General features: G+C 48.1%; 2 protein-coding genes and 1 pseudogene across 2 annotated transcripts; all 3 read right to left on the bottom strand.

The window, feature by feature from the left end:
* Window positions 1-101: 101 nt before the first annotated feature.
* LOC119213896 (CD48 antigen-like) lies at window positions 102-1,923 on the bottom strand (annotated as a pseudogene).
* Window positions 1,924-4,708: 2,785 nt separating this feature from the next.
* Window positions 4,709-6,398, bottom strand: LOC134135282 (CD48 antigen-like). Its single transcript, XM_062566663.1, has one exon. It carries the CDS (start codon window positions 6,137-6,139, stop codon window positions 5,360-5,362), a length of 780 nt encoding a protein of 259 aa, XP_062422647.1. The 5' UTR covers window positions 6,140-6,398; the 3' UTR covers window positions 4,709-5,359.
* Window positions 6,399-7,139: 741 nt separating this feature from the next.
* Window positions 7,140-15,018, bottom strand: kif11 (kinesin family member 11). The gene is made up of 27 exons (XM_037465102.2): window positions 14,703-15,018; window positions 14,355-14,464; window positions 13,656-13,785; window positions 13,345-13,442; window positions 13,178-13,256; window positions 12,910-13,095; window positions 12,675-12,799; window positions 12,450-12,540; window positions 12,048-12,193; window positions 11,513-11,609; window positions 11,312-11,407; window positions 11,122-11,210; window positions 10,947-11,034; window positions 10,631-10,704; window positions 10,439-10,553; window positions 10,136-10,207; window positions 9,799-9,934; window positions 9,516-9,688; window positions 9,300-9,425; window positions 9,047-9,202; window positions 8,819-8,958; window positions 8,571-8,731; window positions 8,363-8,481; window positions 8,026-8,248; window positions 7,741-7,907; window positions 7,534-7,644; window positions 7,140-7,401 (listed from the first exon to the last, which is right to left on the bottom strand). Exons 2-27 carry the CDS (start codon window positions 14,426-14,428, stop codon window positions 7,291-7,293), a joined length of 3,183 nt encoding a protein of 1,060 aa, XP_037320999.2. The 5' UTR covers window positions 14,429-14,464; window positions 14,703-15,018; the 3' UTR covers window positions 7,140-7,290.
* Window positions 15,019-15,361: the final 343 nt, after the last annotated feature.

Raw genomic sequence — 15,361 nt, 5'->3', positions numbered from 1 at the left:
GGTGAGAGTGATCCCCCCCCCCCCCCCACGACTCACTTCCGGCTTCGCTTCGCTCCTGCGTTGCCATGTCACCCACGTGAATCAATGACTAATTCAACCCGTGTAGCAGGGGGAAACATTTATTTTCAAAGCAAACAATTCATATGCAAACGGGAAGTTTAAAATGTTGATTAAAATAAGTTAAAAAGTGGCATCGCCAGAGAAGAGTCTAAACTAAATGAGAAAATAGTTAGATAAAAAACATGATAGAACATGGTGCATACAGACTTTAGTCCAGGTTTATCGACAATACATGTAGATACTTCGCTCAACTCTGCATTTGTCTTCATCTCAAAAGTCCATCTAATATTTATGTTTAGCCATGTACATTCAAATCATATTCTTCTGCAGTCTTAAAAAAGTGAGAGGGGGGGGGGGGGCTCAAATCTCTCCCAGGCCCCATTTCCCAGCTCTGACTGATGGTGATCCCAAGCCGTTCCTAAGGTGCATTCTTGCAGGCAACCGTAACTTGATTTTAAGTAGTACCTTAGGATTCATTAATACTCATTAGTAGTTGATTTTAAATTAGTACATTGTTTGGTTCATATAAGATTGCGATATGCAGCTAAATACATAGTGAATGTTAATTACAAGTCATTTCATCCATTCATCTTCCCCTCTCACATATCTCATGTGTTGTGTTGCATATTAAAGCCTGGGAGCAACAAGCTACAAGCACATTTAAAATGACCACAAAAGATCACGTTTTTCATGCCCTTCTCCAACCAACATTGTTCAAAAATTGGCCATTTAAAAAATCTAAAATCAAGTAACAGTCCATGAGGCTACAAAGCTGGATGCCAAACCCAAACAGCCATTTACGTGTTTTCTGTAGCCACAGTTCTCTGGAGGACGGACGATGTTGTGAGACGCCTCACAAACTTTTTCGTTGTTTTTCTATCGCTCGTTCTCGTCGGCGTTGTTTGAAGGGCCTCCAGCAGAATCGTTTAAACGGGTTTCTTCAGCAGGAGGTTCCGGTGTAGATGAGTCTGGATTTTTACACGGCCATTTCTTATATTTCCACATTCCAAACAAACCCAAACCCGCAATTATGGAAACAATAAAGAAGATGATGATCCCCGCAATTCCACCTGAGGATAAAGACGAGGCGACCTGGAGGAGCGGATTGTTGATCGGTTCACTCTCTTCTTCACTGACCGGGTTCTTCATCCGGCAGGTGATGTCCTTCTCACCTCCATGCTTCTCCTTGGTGATCACAATGTCCTTTCTCGGGCTCTCCCATTCCGAGGAGCCTATTTTCCAGTAGTACTGGATGGGTTCTGCCTCCTTGGTGCCTCCGTCGCAGGTCACGTTGCATTTCTCAGAGTCAGATGAACACGTTAAAGTTCTTACGTGAACCTCCGGTTTGTTGACTCTCGGGATCCATTTAATGTCATAGTTCGCGCTCTGGACCTTGTTGTTGATCTCCACCGTGTAGCTCCCCATGTCCTCTTTAGTCATTTGTCTGATGACCAAACTGCCGTTGGTCGTGTCCAGGCTCGTGCGAGTTTTAAACCTGGGGTAAATCTCCAAAGGAAACTTTTTTGGACCACTCGGCCAACAGATCACCGTTTATCTTCCATATTATGGATGTGATCTCGGAGACGGGAGGCCTCACCTCGAAGGTCCGCTCGTTGCCGTCGGTGAAGTAAAGAAGATCTTGTGCGGTTCCGACTGAGCTCAGCGCCGCGAGCACCACGAACACGTGGGTCAGCTGCTCCATCGCACACGGATCGATACCAAACCGATGGGAAATCGATGTAAATGTCAGCAAAGAAGTACTTTCCGTCCACGCCCTAGCGTAGCTATTTCCTCCTCTCGATTCTTCTTTTTCCTTCTTCTTCTTCTTCTTCTTCTTCTTCCGGTTTAACTGGCGGGTCGCAACCGACGTGTCTGCGCTTATTGCGCCGCCTCCTGTGGCGGAGTGCGCAGGATCAAAACTCAACTACCGCCGCCATCTTTAACAAATAGTGCCTTTAAAGCGCTCGCCCCCCTCCTCCACTGACAGAACCCCCTCCCTCACCCCGCTTTAGCCGTTAAAGAACACGCGTTCAGCCGTGAAACAACGACCTCCTCTCTCTCCGAAACTTCCCTTTGTAAGACTTTACGTTTATGCATTTCTGTATCTTATGATACTTCCTCCCTCTCTGCCTCTCTCGTGACTTTTTGCACCGATGCTCTGAATTGAATTCTATCTTAATATTTCTAAGGTGCTCTTAGTAGCTGCTCCATACACCAAGCATCCATAATCTATACATGATCATAGAGTGGCCTTGTGAATATCCAGAAGTGTTGATCTGCACCTCATTCATGTCCAGAAGCCTCTCTCATCACCTTTTTACATTTAGCTTCAATATCCTTAAATATGAGATCTCCAAAAACATGTTTCATCCAACCACAAGCCTAAATGCTGAAACTTGGCCTCCCTCTCCATACGTTGTCTGTATAGTTTCAGATTCACATTGTTTACATTTATTTTTCTGGTAAATAGCACATCTTAAACCCCCGGTGAAACGACCACTTTTCAACACTAGCCTGACGGATGCTGCTGATCACATGACCCTATTGTTGCATTAGTTGTGTGAAGTCAATCCGTATCTTTACCTTCTCCAAAATGTCTTTCTCTGTAATAACTGTATTGCACACTGGGTGCCGGTCCACTGAGCACTAGTTAGCTCGGGTGTTTAGGTTGTGGCTTCACGGTGTTTGACCCCGGAACCGGAGCTTATCAACACCTTTTCCTTCTTTGTTTCCTGCAGCCATCGCAGTGCAATCAGAACTGCAAACATCTCCGCTGTGCAGACCCTGAAGGTTGTTGGATGTTCTTTTGATGCCGACCCCTTTAGCTCAGGGGCCCATTAACCTTTTTTGCAGTTTTCATGTTAGACAATATTTCGCAGACCGGTCTTGGAGGTGCAGCGTATAACAAATTAACCGCCAGATTTGTGTTCTCTTTACCCTCAAACGGTCACGGTTTGGGTTTGTTTCCGGTTTTATTTGGTAGTTTCCTGCCTCTTGTGTCCCCTGGGTTAGATTCACTTCCTGCCTTGTCCTGTCGTCCCCTGTGATTGTCTGCCGTGTCCCGGGTTGTTTCCACCTCAGTGGTACTGATAAATAAAATGTATTATTTTTTATATTTTAAAAAGGAAGCGAAAAAAGGGGAAGGAAGAGGGACCAGAGTTCATAGATACATCAGCACCCAGCAGCAGATTAATGGGTCTCTAGTAGAGAAGGACCGGTCTGTACCCGTCCTGCCGTGTCGTAGAGAGACTCCTGGACCGAGGTGAGCTCCGAGCAGACAAACTCCTCCTCCATCAGCTTCTCCTTGGTGTGCTGCAGGTCTCTGCTCGTCTCCTGCAGCCTGACACGCAGACGCGCCGCGGTTAAAGTATGAACTTCAGAAATATATCAAATATTTTACTGGGACAGGAGTATGGAAGTAAATCTGTGCCATCGGGGGTTGAAATAAAAAGTTGATTGAATTTCTAGCACTGAATATTTATGCATTGAAATTATGTACCTGAATGTTTTTCAACATTAAAACACCACGAAAAAAATTCAACCTAAAAAAAAAAAATGTTGAAATATTCGAAATGGAGGCTACAATATTCAACCCCAAAAAATTCAACCTTGGCACATCAACATTCGGAGGCTACAATATTCAACCCAAATAAATTCAACCTTGGCACATCAACATCCGGGACACTAAGGAAGAGCAATCGATTCTAGATTCAAGATCAGGAGCGTGCGTCAAGCTAAAGGAGCGAGCACCCAAAACACCTTCGGCTTCGGATTGTAAACATGTCCAATAATAACGGGGCTTTAACTCTTCTACCCTTTTAATTCAATTCATTCAGGAAAACAAGTGCTGAGTGAATGAAAGATTTCATAGAAAATAAAACTTAAAAATAAAAATAAAAACAATCACATCCTTAATATGATTTAGAATGAGATGCTCTTGGATTTTAATTACGGAGGAGAGCCGAGAATCCACAGTGGAGACAGTGAACCACGTCAAGAGGACAATAAAGTTGAGGAGAACTCTGCTGCAAAACAATTATTAGTACTTTATGAATACGTTTGGATTTTCTCCAATGTCCCCCCTGATCTGTGAACATTCAGGGACTTAACTGACGTCACCTGGTAAGTGGTTGAGCGAGAGTCCGCGAGGGCTTGAAATGGCGTAAATATCAGAACTTTGCCGCCATAAAAAATATGATTTAGGATTGAAGGTGTTAACTTCATGCTTTTTACCCTCTGATTTGAAGGTCTTCCAGGCCCCTCCTCATCAGATGAGGTCATTTTCAAATGTTTCCCCCTCAAAATACACCCCTCAAAATATGTGAATGTGTAAAGGGGGGGGGGGGGGGGGGGGGAGAGACACGTTGCTTCATTCCTGCGTTCACTTGTCACTCACATGAAATAATGACTCATTCAATCCATATAGCAGAGTCAAACGTTTTTTTTTTACAACTCACTTCATGAAAACAATTTATATGCAAACGGGAAAGTGTGAACGAAAATTAAAAAGTAGCATCGCCAGATAAGAGTCTATTGTGAAAGATAAAATACATCACAAAACATTTGCATGAAGACATTTTAGTCCAGATTCATCCAGTTGATTAACGATGCATACAGATGCTCCAAATGCACTGACATCCACTCTGCATTGGTTGGTTTCTTTTTTTATTATGGTTTGTTTAACCATATACATTCAAATGATCTTCAGCTGTTATTTAAAGCAGCAAAAAACAGTGACAGTGTTTCCTACGGTTCATTACAACAAGCAACTTTAACTTTATTTAATGTGATACCTTTGGTAGATTCATTTATACTCATTATTAGTATTGTATTTATAATGAGTATTTTGTTTGGATGGTGTTAGATTGTGACACGCTGACATGAAGCTGAATAGATACTAAATGTTAAATGTTAAGTCCTTTCATCCGTTCATCTTCCCCTCTCACATGTCTCATGTGTTGCATATAAAGCCAGGCAGCAACAAGCTATAAGCGTATTTAAAATGACAAAATAACATCACGTTATTTCATGCTGTCTCCAACTCACGTTGTTAGTTTACAAAAAAAAAAAATCTAACATCAAGTAACAGTCCACGTGGCCACAGATTAAGGGCAAAAAAGCACAACAATTGACATGTGGTTTACTTGTCATCCAATTCCGTTTTAGGGAGAAGTTCTGTAGAAGATTGTGTCCCTTTGTTAGAGGACACTTGCTTAGATTCCCTCTTTGCCTTCCACGAACGAAAACAGAAACCCGCTAAAACAAAAACTAAAATTAAGCAGAGGACGCCGACGATCGTTTAATCGTTTAAACGGGTTTCTTCAGCAGGAGGTTCCGGTGTAGATGAGTCTGGATTTTTACACGGCCATTTCTTATATTTCCACATTCCAAACAAACCCAAACCCGCAATTATGGAAACAATAAAGACGAAGATGATGATCCCCGCAATTCCACCTGGGGATAAAGACGAGGCGACCTGGAGGAGCGGATTGTAGATCGGTTCACTCTCTTCTTCACTGACCGGGTTCTTCATCCGGCAGGTGATGTCCTTCTCACCTCCATGCTTCTCCTTGGTGATCACAATGTCCTTTCCCAGATTATTCCATTCTGAGGAGCCTATTCTCCAGTGGTACTGGATGGGTTCTGCCTCCTCGGTGCCTCCGTCGCAGGTCACGTCGCATTTCTCAGAGTCAGGTGAACACGTTGTTATGTTCACCGCAGGTTTGTTGACTCTCAGGATCCATTTCATGTCGTATTTCCCGCTCTGGACATTGTGGTTGATCTCCACCGTGTAGGTCCCCACGTCCTCTTTAGTCATTTGTTTCATGACCAAACTGCCGTTGGTCGTGTCCAGGCTCGTGCGAGTGTTAAACCCGGGGTAAATCTCCAAAGGAGACCTAACGGACCACTCGGCCAACAGATCACCGTTTATCTTCCACACTATGGACGTGATCTTCTCGGTGACGGGAGGCCTCACCTCGAAGGTCCGCTCGTCGCCGTCCGTGAAGTAAACATCTTGTGCGGTTCCGACTGAGCTCAGCGCCGCGAGCAGCACGAACACGTGGGTCAGCTGCTCCATCGCACACGGATCGATACCAAACTGTTGGGAAATCGATGTTTACATCAGCAAAGAAGAACTTCCCGCCGGGTCCACGCCCTCCTTCTTTTCCTTCTTACTGCGCTTCTAGAGATGCAACGAAAAATACCGGATGCAGTGAGAAGAGACGAGGACCAGCTGCTCCTCTCAAGGTGTCCGTCTCAGTGCCTGATTGAAGGTTAGATTTAACGGAAGCAAAAGGTAAAAGTCCACAGCGATGTTTCTAGGTAGAAAGTAAAATGAAACCTGCATTTGAGGTCATACTTTGGTATTTGGTAGGTATTCCAATAGCACCAAAACGGGAAAATAAAAGATAATCAACGCAAAAACAAACAATAGAAAGATTCATTCATATTATTTCAACATTTTGCAGTTTGTATTTATTGATAACGAATAAAAAGACGTCACGTATTTTTAGCAGGCAGCTTACCGGACACCACAGTGGAACGCGTTTAGTTGGGGAGACATTATTCACCATCACACCTCTCGAAATCGAAAGTAAAAAGCCGTTATTTCCCGCATTGCCTTCGGGCAGAAGTATAAATAATTTATAATTCATCCATTTTGTGGGTCGATCACTAAATATTAATTGACTTTTCAATTCCTTCAGGTAAACCAGTGCCAAGTAAGTTCAAGATTTGGTCGAAATTGAATCTAACTTATAAAAATAAAAAATACATGCAAATGAAAGCATTACCTGCTTAAATTCTGTCCACAGCATCTCATCCCAGCAGCTTTATTTAGGTTTTATAACAAGCAGAAGCGATCTGAAGTCAGTTTCTCAGAATTCTAATTCTAGTAAACTTCATTGTGGATTGAGACAAAGAAGCAAAGATTGTATCCGCTGTTGGTGTTCAATATTTTGACCACTGTTATTTATAAACTTCAACCAGAAATGTTATTTATTCATTTATTTCTAAAGTGAAATCAGAGTCAAAATGTAAAGAGATCTACTAGAAGAATTAGTCACAAAAGTAAGAAACAAGTATAAATCTCTTTATTTTTACAAACAACTTGACGTTTACACAAGAGACATTTATTACACAACATGCTAACAATTAGAAGACGGTAAATGGTCCAAAGTAAAAGACTGACAGCAAGGAGAGGTTAAGGAGGAATACGTTGACATGGCGTTAGTTCTGGGAGCGCAGCGGTAGTCTGGATCTCGGTGGCGTCGTGGCTTCATTTTCAGCCGTTTTCTGCCTGGCGGGAATCTTTGCCTCCTTCTTGCTGCTCTTCTTTTGCTGGGAAAGAAAAGACAGCGACGTTGATTCTTGTTATTAATACACAGTAAATAAACGGATGACTCCTGTGGAATCGCAGCATCCATCTCAGAGAGTCACTGGGAACACAAACGTTCAGAGTTTGTTTTTCACCTTGAAAAAGGGAACTCGTTTGTTCTCGTTGAAGACGAGGTTCTCGTCCACGAAGGACGGCTCCGTGGAGAAGCTTTCATTACAAGTACTCTGCTCGTCCTCCAGAGAGTCCTACACGCCAAGAGAGAAGGTAAGAACGGAGCAGGAATTCATATTTAACACTAAAAAAATCAACGGACGCAGGAGGAAGCAGAAAAGTGAACCTACGTGATCCACCTGGCTGTCCTTGTCGTCCTCCTCTTCCTGCTCCTCCTCCTCGATGGCGGCCTGCAGCTCCTCCTGCTGCCTCCTCAGGCCCTCCAGCAGCTCGTTGCGGCTCGGCAGCTTCTCCAGCCGCTTGGGATACACAAAGTCCCGCCGCTGAGGGGTGGAACCTGAAGGCAACAGCAGAACTGGTTCATACTGGTTCATCATCTTCTCCTCTCAGATTGGATTTTTCAAAGAAGAAAGTGACACTATAACATCATGAGGAACCAAGAGAGCATCGTGTACCGGTGGGGACGTCCTGCTGCAGCTCCTCCTGCAGGAAGCCGAGGACCAGCTGTTGGCTGGCGTCCACGTGGTCCCGTAGCTCGGCGTGCTGTTGGTCCAGGACCGTCCGGTCCAGGGAGGTCTGGTTCTGCACGGCCTCCAGAGAGCGCTTCACCTCCCCCTGCCGACCGGACAGCTCCTCCTCGGCTGTCCGAAGCTGTTCGGTGCAGCGCGTCTCCACGCTCTGCAGGAGACACGAAGGATTCAGGGTGAGGACCAGTTTCATCTCTAAACATCTGCAGGGTTTGCTGTGAAACGGAGGAACATCCAACTAGTGTTGCTTTGGGACTCCTTTTACCTGACGGAGGGTCTGAGCCTCAGTGGAGATCCTCCCCAATAGGGACAGGTGCTCCTGGGCTCGAGTCTCCGCCTGCTCCCTGGCTGTGGAGCTCCGCTGGAGATCACGCTGGACCAGACCTGCAGTCACCAAGATGGAGTCAGCATCAGCAACACGGTGCGCAGAATGCAGGGCAGGGGCGGGTTTTAAGCAAAGAGGAAGGAGGTACCGGACACAGCGCCGTGGAGGTAGGAGCAGCAGCCCGCCATCTCCTCCAGCGCCTCCCGGCCTCCGTCGGCGTTCAGGCGCAGAGAGGCGGCTAACGAGGCCGAGGAGGCGCAGAGCGCGTCGGCCTGGTCCGAGGCCCGGCGCTCCGCCGAGCTGCAGCCGCTGCGCACAAGGAGACGAGAGAGAGAGAGAGGAGTGAGAACAGGGCGCCGCCTTCCAGGCTCATCGTCTCCCCCCTCGGTGACTCACCTGCTGATGTTCTCCTGGAGGAGCTGCAGGGGCTCCTGCAGGGCTTTGGTGGCGGAGCGCAGACCCGTGTAGTCCTTCTGGGCCTCCAGGGACAGCAGGTTGAGCTGGTCCTGCAGGACCTGCATGGTCTGCTTCACACTCTGACGGCAGGAAGCGCGGGAACAACATTAGTTTGGTGTGGCATCTCCCGAAGTGTCCTCTGGCGGGGGGGACGGCGCTGTGTCTCACCGCCTGCTGTCTGTCCTGCGCCCGTCTCATCTCGTCCTCCAGCTTGTCGTGCTCGGCCTGCAGCGAGCTCAGGTTCCGCGCCGCTTCCTCCCGCAGCCCGGCCAGCTCCTGGACCACGCTGCTGAAGAACACGCCCACCTCCTTCATGGCCTCCACCTGAGGGGGACGAAGGACGACGATGAGGAGGAGCACAGGAGACGGACTGGGTTCATGGACTTCCTCCGCGTGAACCAGAAGACAGGTACGGACTCACCTTGTCGGCCAGAGCTCGCTGCGTCTCCACGGTGGACGTCAGGGTCTCGTTGAGCTCCTTCAAACCCGCCAGACCACTGAGAGTCTGAGCCACCAGCACCGTCTCCATGTCCTGTTGATGCTCGTCCTGCACGCACACACGCGAGGAAGAAACCGATGATGATGGGGGTTATTTTGGTATAGTGTCGGCCATGTTGAAGGTCGCCCTTGTCCTCACCAGCAGCTGCAGCAGGCCCTCCTTGTCCTGCACACACAGCGCCTCCTGCTGCTGCACTCGGTCCCGACAGCGAGCCACGCCCGCGGCCACCAGCTGCCCGACCCCCCCCACGAAGGACTCCACGGTGGTCAGCGCTCCCTTCAGCGCCGCCTCGTTCATGGCGAGCACGCCGTCTGCACGGGGAAGCAGAGCGGGAGACTCCATCATCCGATTGGCCATTGGGATCAAACTTTCTCCCCGAACGTTAACATTGGTGAGGATGGCGAAAGCTCTCTGGTCTCACCGATGGCGTGCGAGTAGCTGCTCAGCATGTCGTGGTGCTTGGCGCCGTGCTGCTGGACGCAGCGCTGCACGAGGCCCAGCGCGCCCTCCATGCGCTGAGAGAAGCTCTGCTGGACCTCACTGTTGTGCTGCTCCACCTGAAATGTCCATCAAGTGCGCGTTAGTCCCAAAGAAGCCAATGTGAAGGTAGACGTGGTCTCTTTGTTTCACCTCCATTCATTTCAATGTCAATTTGCTTCAACTTGAAGGTCACGGCTTCAGCGCATTCGTTTTTAGTCTCACAGCAAAGACAAGTTGTTTTTAGATGGAAATGCATCGTTTTCACTCCGCTGCGTCACCTTGTTCTTCCGGTCCAGCTTGTCGTGGAGGCCCCACACGTCCCCGGTGCTGGCGTCCACTGTGCTGAGCAGCTGAAGGACGACAGCGAACCCGCAACCACATTAAACAAGGTCAATGAGATGAGATAAAGATCTGTTCTGATCAAGTGGTGCCGATTAAGAAATGTATTATTTTTCATATCTTTTAGACAGGAAGCAATAAAAGGGAACCAAAAGGGGAAGGAAGAGGGACCAGAGTTCATAGAAACATCAGCACCCAGCTGCAGAGTAATGGGTCTCTAGTAGAGAAGGACCGGTCTGTACCCGTCCTGCCGTGTCGTAGAGAGACTCCTGGACCGAGGTGAGCTCCGAGCAGACAAACTCCTCCTCCATCAGCTTCTCCTTGGTGTGCTGCAGGTCTCTGCTCGTCTCCTGCAGCCTGACACGCAGACGCGCCGCGGTTAATGATGTATGAAACCCACACCCCCCCGCCCCCCACAGTCTGGTTTCACTCACCTCTGCTGCTTCTGGTCCAGGTCCACAGTGCACAGCTCCAGGCGGGTCTTACTGTCCACAAACAGCTCGGTCACCTGCAGGGAGGACAAAGGACGCATCCTTCACTTCAGAAATATGTCAAATATTCCACTGGGACACGAGTCTGGTAAAAGTCCCGCAAGGAAAACGTCACTGTAGTGGAGCGAGTATTTTCCATTTCAAATTACCGAGACAAGAAACCAAATATTAAGGAATTCAGAGAAATTACTGAAAGGACTAAGTGAGTATAAAAAAAGTTTGCGTTTAGCGGATCGATGACAGAAGACGACTAAAGTACCTTCTTGATCTCCTCCTCCATGGCGGCGATCCTGTCGCTGTACTCGACTGAGTGCATCTCATGAGACGTGATCTGACCCATCATACTCCTGCAACACAAACACGGGGTCATAAAGAAGGCGTCCCCCCCCCCCCCCCCCCCCCAGTAGGACAGATGGACCCTCCAGGAGACCTACTCGTAGTTCTCTGCGGACAGAAAAATCCCGTTCTTGTCTCGCGTGGCGGCCAGGTCTCGCTTCAGGCGCTCGATCTCCTCCGTGTATTCCTGCGTGTGCACACAGAGAGAGAGTCCACAGGTGAAGACGTGTCCACAGGTGAAGACGTGTCCCCTTAGGAGCGAGAGAGACGGAGCCCCCCCGTCCGCACCTTGATGAGCGTCCTCTTGGTGAGCTTCTGGTTGACCTCGGGCTTGTTCATGATGTTCTTGGCTCTGCTGGCGTACTCCAGCGTGCTCAGAGTCTCCTGCAGGGACAGAGACAGCGTCAAGCTCCAGCTCAGAGAGACGCACAGTTCACTCCTCGCAGGCGAACATTGACGGAGGCGGGGGGGGGGGGGGGGACGACAGACCTCCAGGTTGCTGGAGGAGGGCGACACGGTGGCGATGATGGAGGTTTTGGTTCGGCCTCCCAGGGAGTCCTGCAGGATCCTGGTCAGCTTGGACTCTCTGTTGGAAGAGGTAACGTTATTCATCCATCTGGTCATTTCCAGAAACGATGGAACACGGCACCGAGGTAAAGACGTGAAAAAACGACATCTGGCTCATTTAGAAACTGTTGTTTCTGCCGTCCACATTTCCTCCAGAGCACCGAGTTCTGACTCCTGGAACAAACACTACGGTCCCGGTGTTAAAGCGGTTTGAGAGCAGTGTGGATTCTATGGTAAGACCTTTGGATTCTTCCACCCACGCTATTAATGTCATTGACAGCAGAATCTCCTTTAAGAGGGATTCATAGCTTAGATGTGCAGCTCCTTAAAGAGAATAAATGAATGAAAAATAATGTATATTTAATACATTCAGGCGCAATATATAATGTAATATAAAATCTCGACTCAAACGCTGCGTTTTTTTTAAAAGTCTTGGTCAGAGGCGGCTTCGTGTCACCTGTACGGGACGTGAGGCCTTTTCTCCACCAGAGCGGTGATCACTCGGCCCAGAGTCAGCAGAGACTGGTTGATGTTTCCCGCCTCGCGAGCGCGCTTGTCCACGGCGCCCGAACGCCCGATGTTCTCACTGCCGGCGAGATCCACCTGGAGGGGGGAGAGGGGAGAGGGGAGAGGGGGGGAGACGGGAAGGTTCGGTGCTGCAATTTCCCACTTTGTAAAGTGAAAATAAGGGAACTTTGTTCAGATAAACCATAAGATGCTTATAAAACATTTAATAATTACCTCTGTCCCTCAGAGTAATGTTAGGAAAATAAATCTCATTTATTGCCCCATATTAAAGTATCACAGACTTCCGGAAGAAAACATCTCCCATCAAGCACTAAACAATTCAAATGATTACCAGATTGAGCTTGCCGATCTTCACCAGCTCCTCTCCATCCACAGTGATCTCCTTCATGTGGATGGTGACGGAGAACACCGAGTGGGAGCGACTGGGCAGAGAGACAACAGGGAGCGGGTTCACACATCGGGGAAAACGCTGCTCACGGGCGTTTTACGCGCCACTGCCACCGTAGGGGGGGGGGGGGGGGGGGGGAGGGGGCAGCTCACGCCCCCGCTCACGTACCTGGAGTAGGCGTTCATCAGCGTGGAGGCCGTCCTCCTCTTGGCCGATCCCCTCTCCAGGATGTGATACACCTCGTCCTTGTTGTGCACCGTGATCTCCTCCAGGCCCTTGACCACCACGCTGCGCTGCAATAGGTCTTGGTTTAGCAAACTTCAAAAAGCACAACACAAGCCCACTTGAAAAAGGGCTAACTGTGCGTTTCCCAAGACGTTGCTCCACGGCGGCGTCCCGGCACCTTGTTGCGAGGGTCGTCGAACAGCTGCAGCCGCTCGGTGACGTCCTCGCTGGGGCTGAGCAGGTCGAACAGCTCCTCGTTGTAGATCTCCAGCAGGGAGACTTTCACGGAGAACTCGGTGCCGTTCTCGGAGAGCTTCTCGAAAATCTGATGCAGCGTTCTGGGGATGATACCGGCCAGAGGGTCCTGGAAGGCCAAAGGAGTCATCAGCTCACCTTTCCTCTGAGTAGTGAGCGTCTGAACGAGGCAGCGGGGACACTTCTCTTACCTCCTCCCAGGTGAACTTCTCATCTGGACTCCTCTCTCCCTCCATGGTGAAGGTCTTTCCCGTTCCGGTCTGACCGTAGCTGAACAGCAAATCAACGGGTTTGCATTTCATGTGAACAAAAACTAAAAAACGGATCACAACACAGGGAACAAATAAAGCTCACTCACGCAAAAACGGTGCAGTTGTATCCCATGATGACTTCGTCCAGAATGGGACACACGACGCTCCGGTACACGTCAATCTGCTTGGCAGCTTGACCGAAAACCTGGTGGAAAGGAAAAGAAAGTTAAAAAACTGCAGGGTCCTTGGTTTACGTCCATAACTAGAGATGAAGACCATGTTTTTAGGTTTAGCAAAATGTGGATTGATCATGTATCTGACACTCCCCCCCCCCAGCCGATACGGATTCGATTACAAACGTCTTCGGGATCCCCCACTCGATGGAGCGGCTCGAGTCACCAAGTGCGTAAAGACTCACCATGTCAAACGTGTAGGTCTTCCGGGACGCCTTGTCGTTCATCCCTCCCGTCTTCACGCTCACCTCCTTCCTGCCCGCGTCGCAGTCCATGACGCCGTAGGACGACTTGCGCTCCATCGTGTTGAAAGGCCTGAAAAACACGCGGCGGCACGCACGTGACTTCTCCGTGTGACGCGTTCACCAAGCTCTGTGCCACCACCAGGATGCCCATGGGCTCGCAATAGCTACATCAATGCTAGGTCTCCCTAATCCCATCCTCTCTGGCCCCATGGAGACCTCCATCACACGCTGACCATCCCCAGCCTCCCTCTACACGTCTTCTCCTCCGGCTGCAGGTAAAGATCCGTCTTCAGTGACTGTATCGTGTCTGCTGTTTTTATCATCAATTGTTCTTGGGCTGAGGGAGCAACTTTTTATTTTTTGGTGGACAATAAATAAGCCAATTAACTATCTTTGAGTCCTTTAAAAACCCATAAATAAGGCTGTTTGGTAATAAACACATCTGTCCCGAAAGTATTCTTCCTCTAACGCGATGCTAATCCGTAGAAACACGTCGCTGCTGATGCATTTGTCCTTTTGAGTCAGATCCGTGTAACCGTGGCAGAGGATTCACACACAGTAGCGTTGCTCTTCTTAGTAAAAAAAAAAAAAAAAAAAAAGGGAAAGATCTGAATAGCTCTTCCTCTTTTCTGTCCGTACCTGCATCTCACAACGACCTGGATGTTTCTGCCCTTCTCGTCCCGTTTCAATCCGCTCATGTTGAATGACGACATGGCTGCGGAGAGATGTTCTCCTCCGCGAAGAAAATACTGAAAGAAGCACAGTCACACACACACACACACACACACACACACACCTTAAATTAGCACATAAACAAAACAACCATTTGAATACATTAGCTGCGATATGGGCCGCTGAATAATAGACAAAAGACAGTTGGTCACAAATTAAAGTGATGAGAGAAACGCGGTGAGCTAAAGAGGATGAATTAGCATGTTAGCTAGCTTAGATTCAAACTGGCGTTACTCCAAAGTGCCGTTAACTCACCGAATGACGTCGTCCGCGTATCGGTTCGCTCTCCCTGTACGAGTAGTCCGATTATTAATCCCAACGTTGAAATTATAACTTGAAATATTATATATGTGGGGTTTTCCGCCTCCTCCAACACAGTGCGCGTTCGCAGAAGAGCTCTCTGGCGCTCTAAAACCTCCGACAGCAGGACTTTCAAACGGTACTTTTAAATTTTCCCGAACCAATAGAAGCGGATCAAAGGCCAAACAAACGCCCCCATTGGCCAACAGACACATGTGACGGTTGCAGCGCGGAGCATCACGGGAGGTTTGTATAAGTTCCAGGATATTTCCACCAGGGGGCGACATTGTAGAGCTCGGTAGGAGAAATACGAGGGAAGTGTATTTATTTATGTAAAAGCAGACTTACTAAAAATGCGTCGGCTAAGTATAATCATGACTATCTATAGCATTTATATTGTAAAAATGTCCCTTATGACTTTTATTCTTTTACATTTATGCAAATATATTTAGACATCATGGTTATAAAGCATAAATATAAAATTAGGATCTTAATCTTTGAACCATTACCAACTGATTATCTTTTATTATGGATGGTTCATTTGTTCAATTAATCCTCGTTAGGTTTGTAAAAAATGAATTGTGGATATAGTGAAAAAGGACCCAAAGGCCCCC

This window comes from Pungitius pungitius, chromosome 13 (genome assembly GCF_949316345.1).
Source record: "Pungitius pungitius chromosome 13, fPunPun2.1, whole genome shotgun sequence".
Lineage (NCBI taxonomy): Eukaryota > Metazoa > Chordata > Actinopteri > Perciformes > Gasterosteidae > Pungitius > Pungitius pungitius.
The sequence above is the reverse complement of the archived record's forward strand: the minus strand, read 5'-3'. Positions and strand labels throughout refer to the sequence as shown.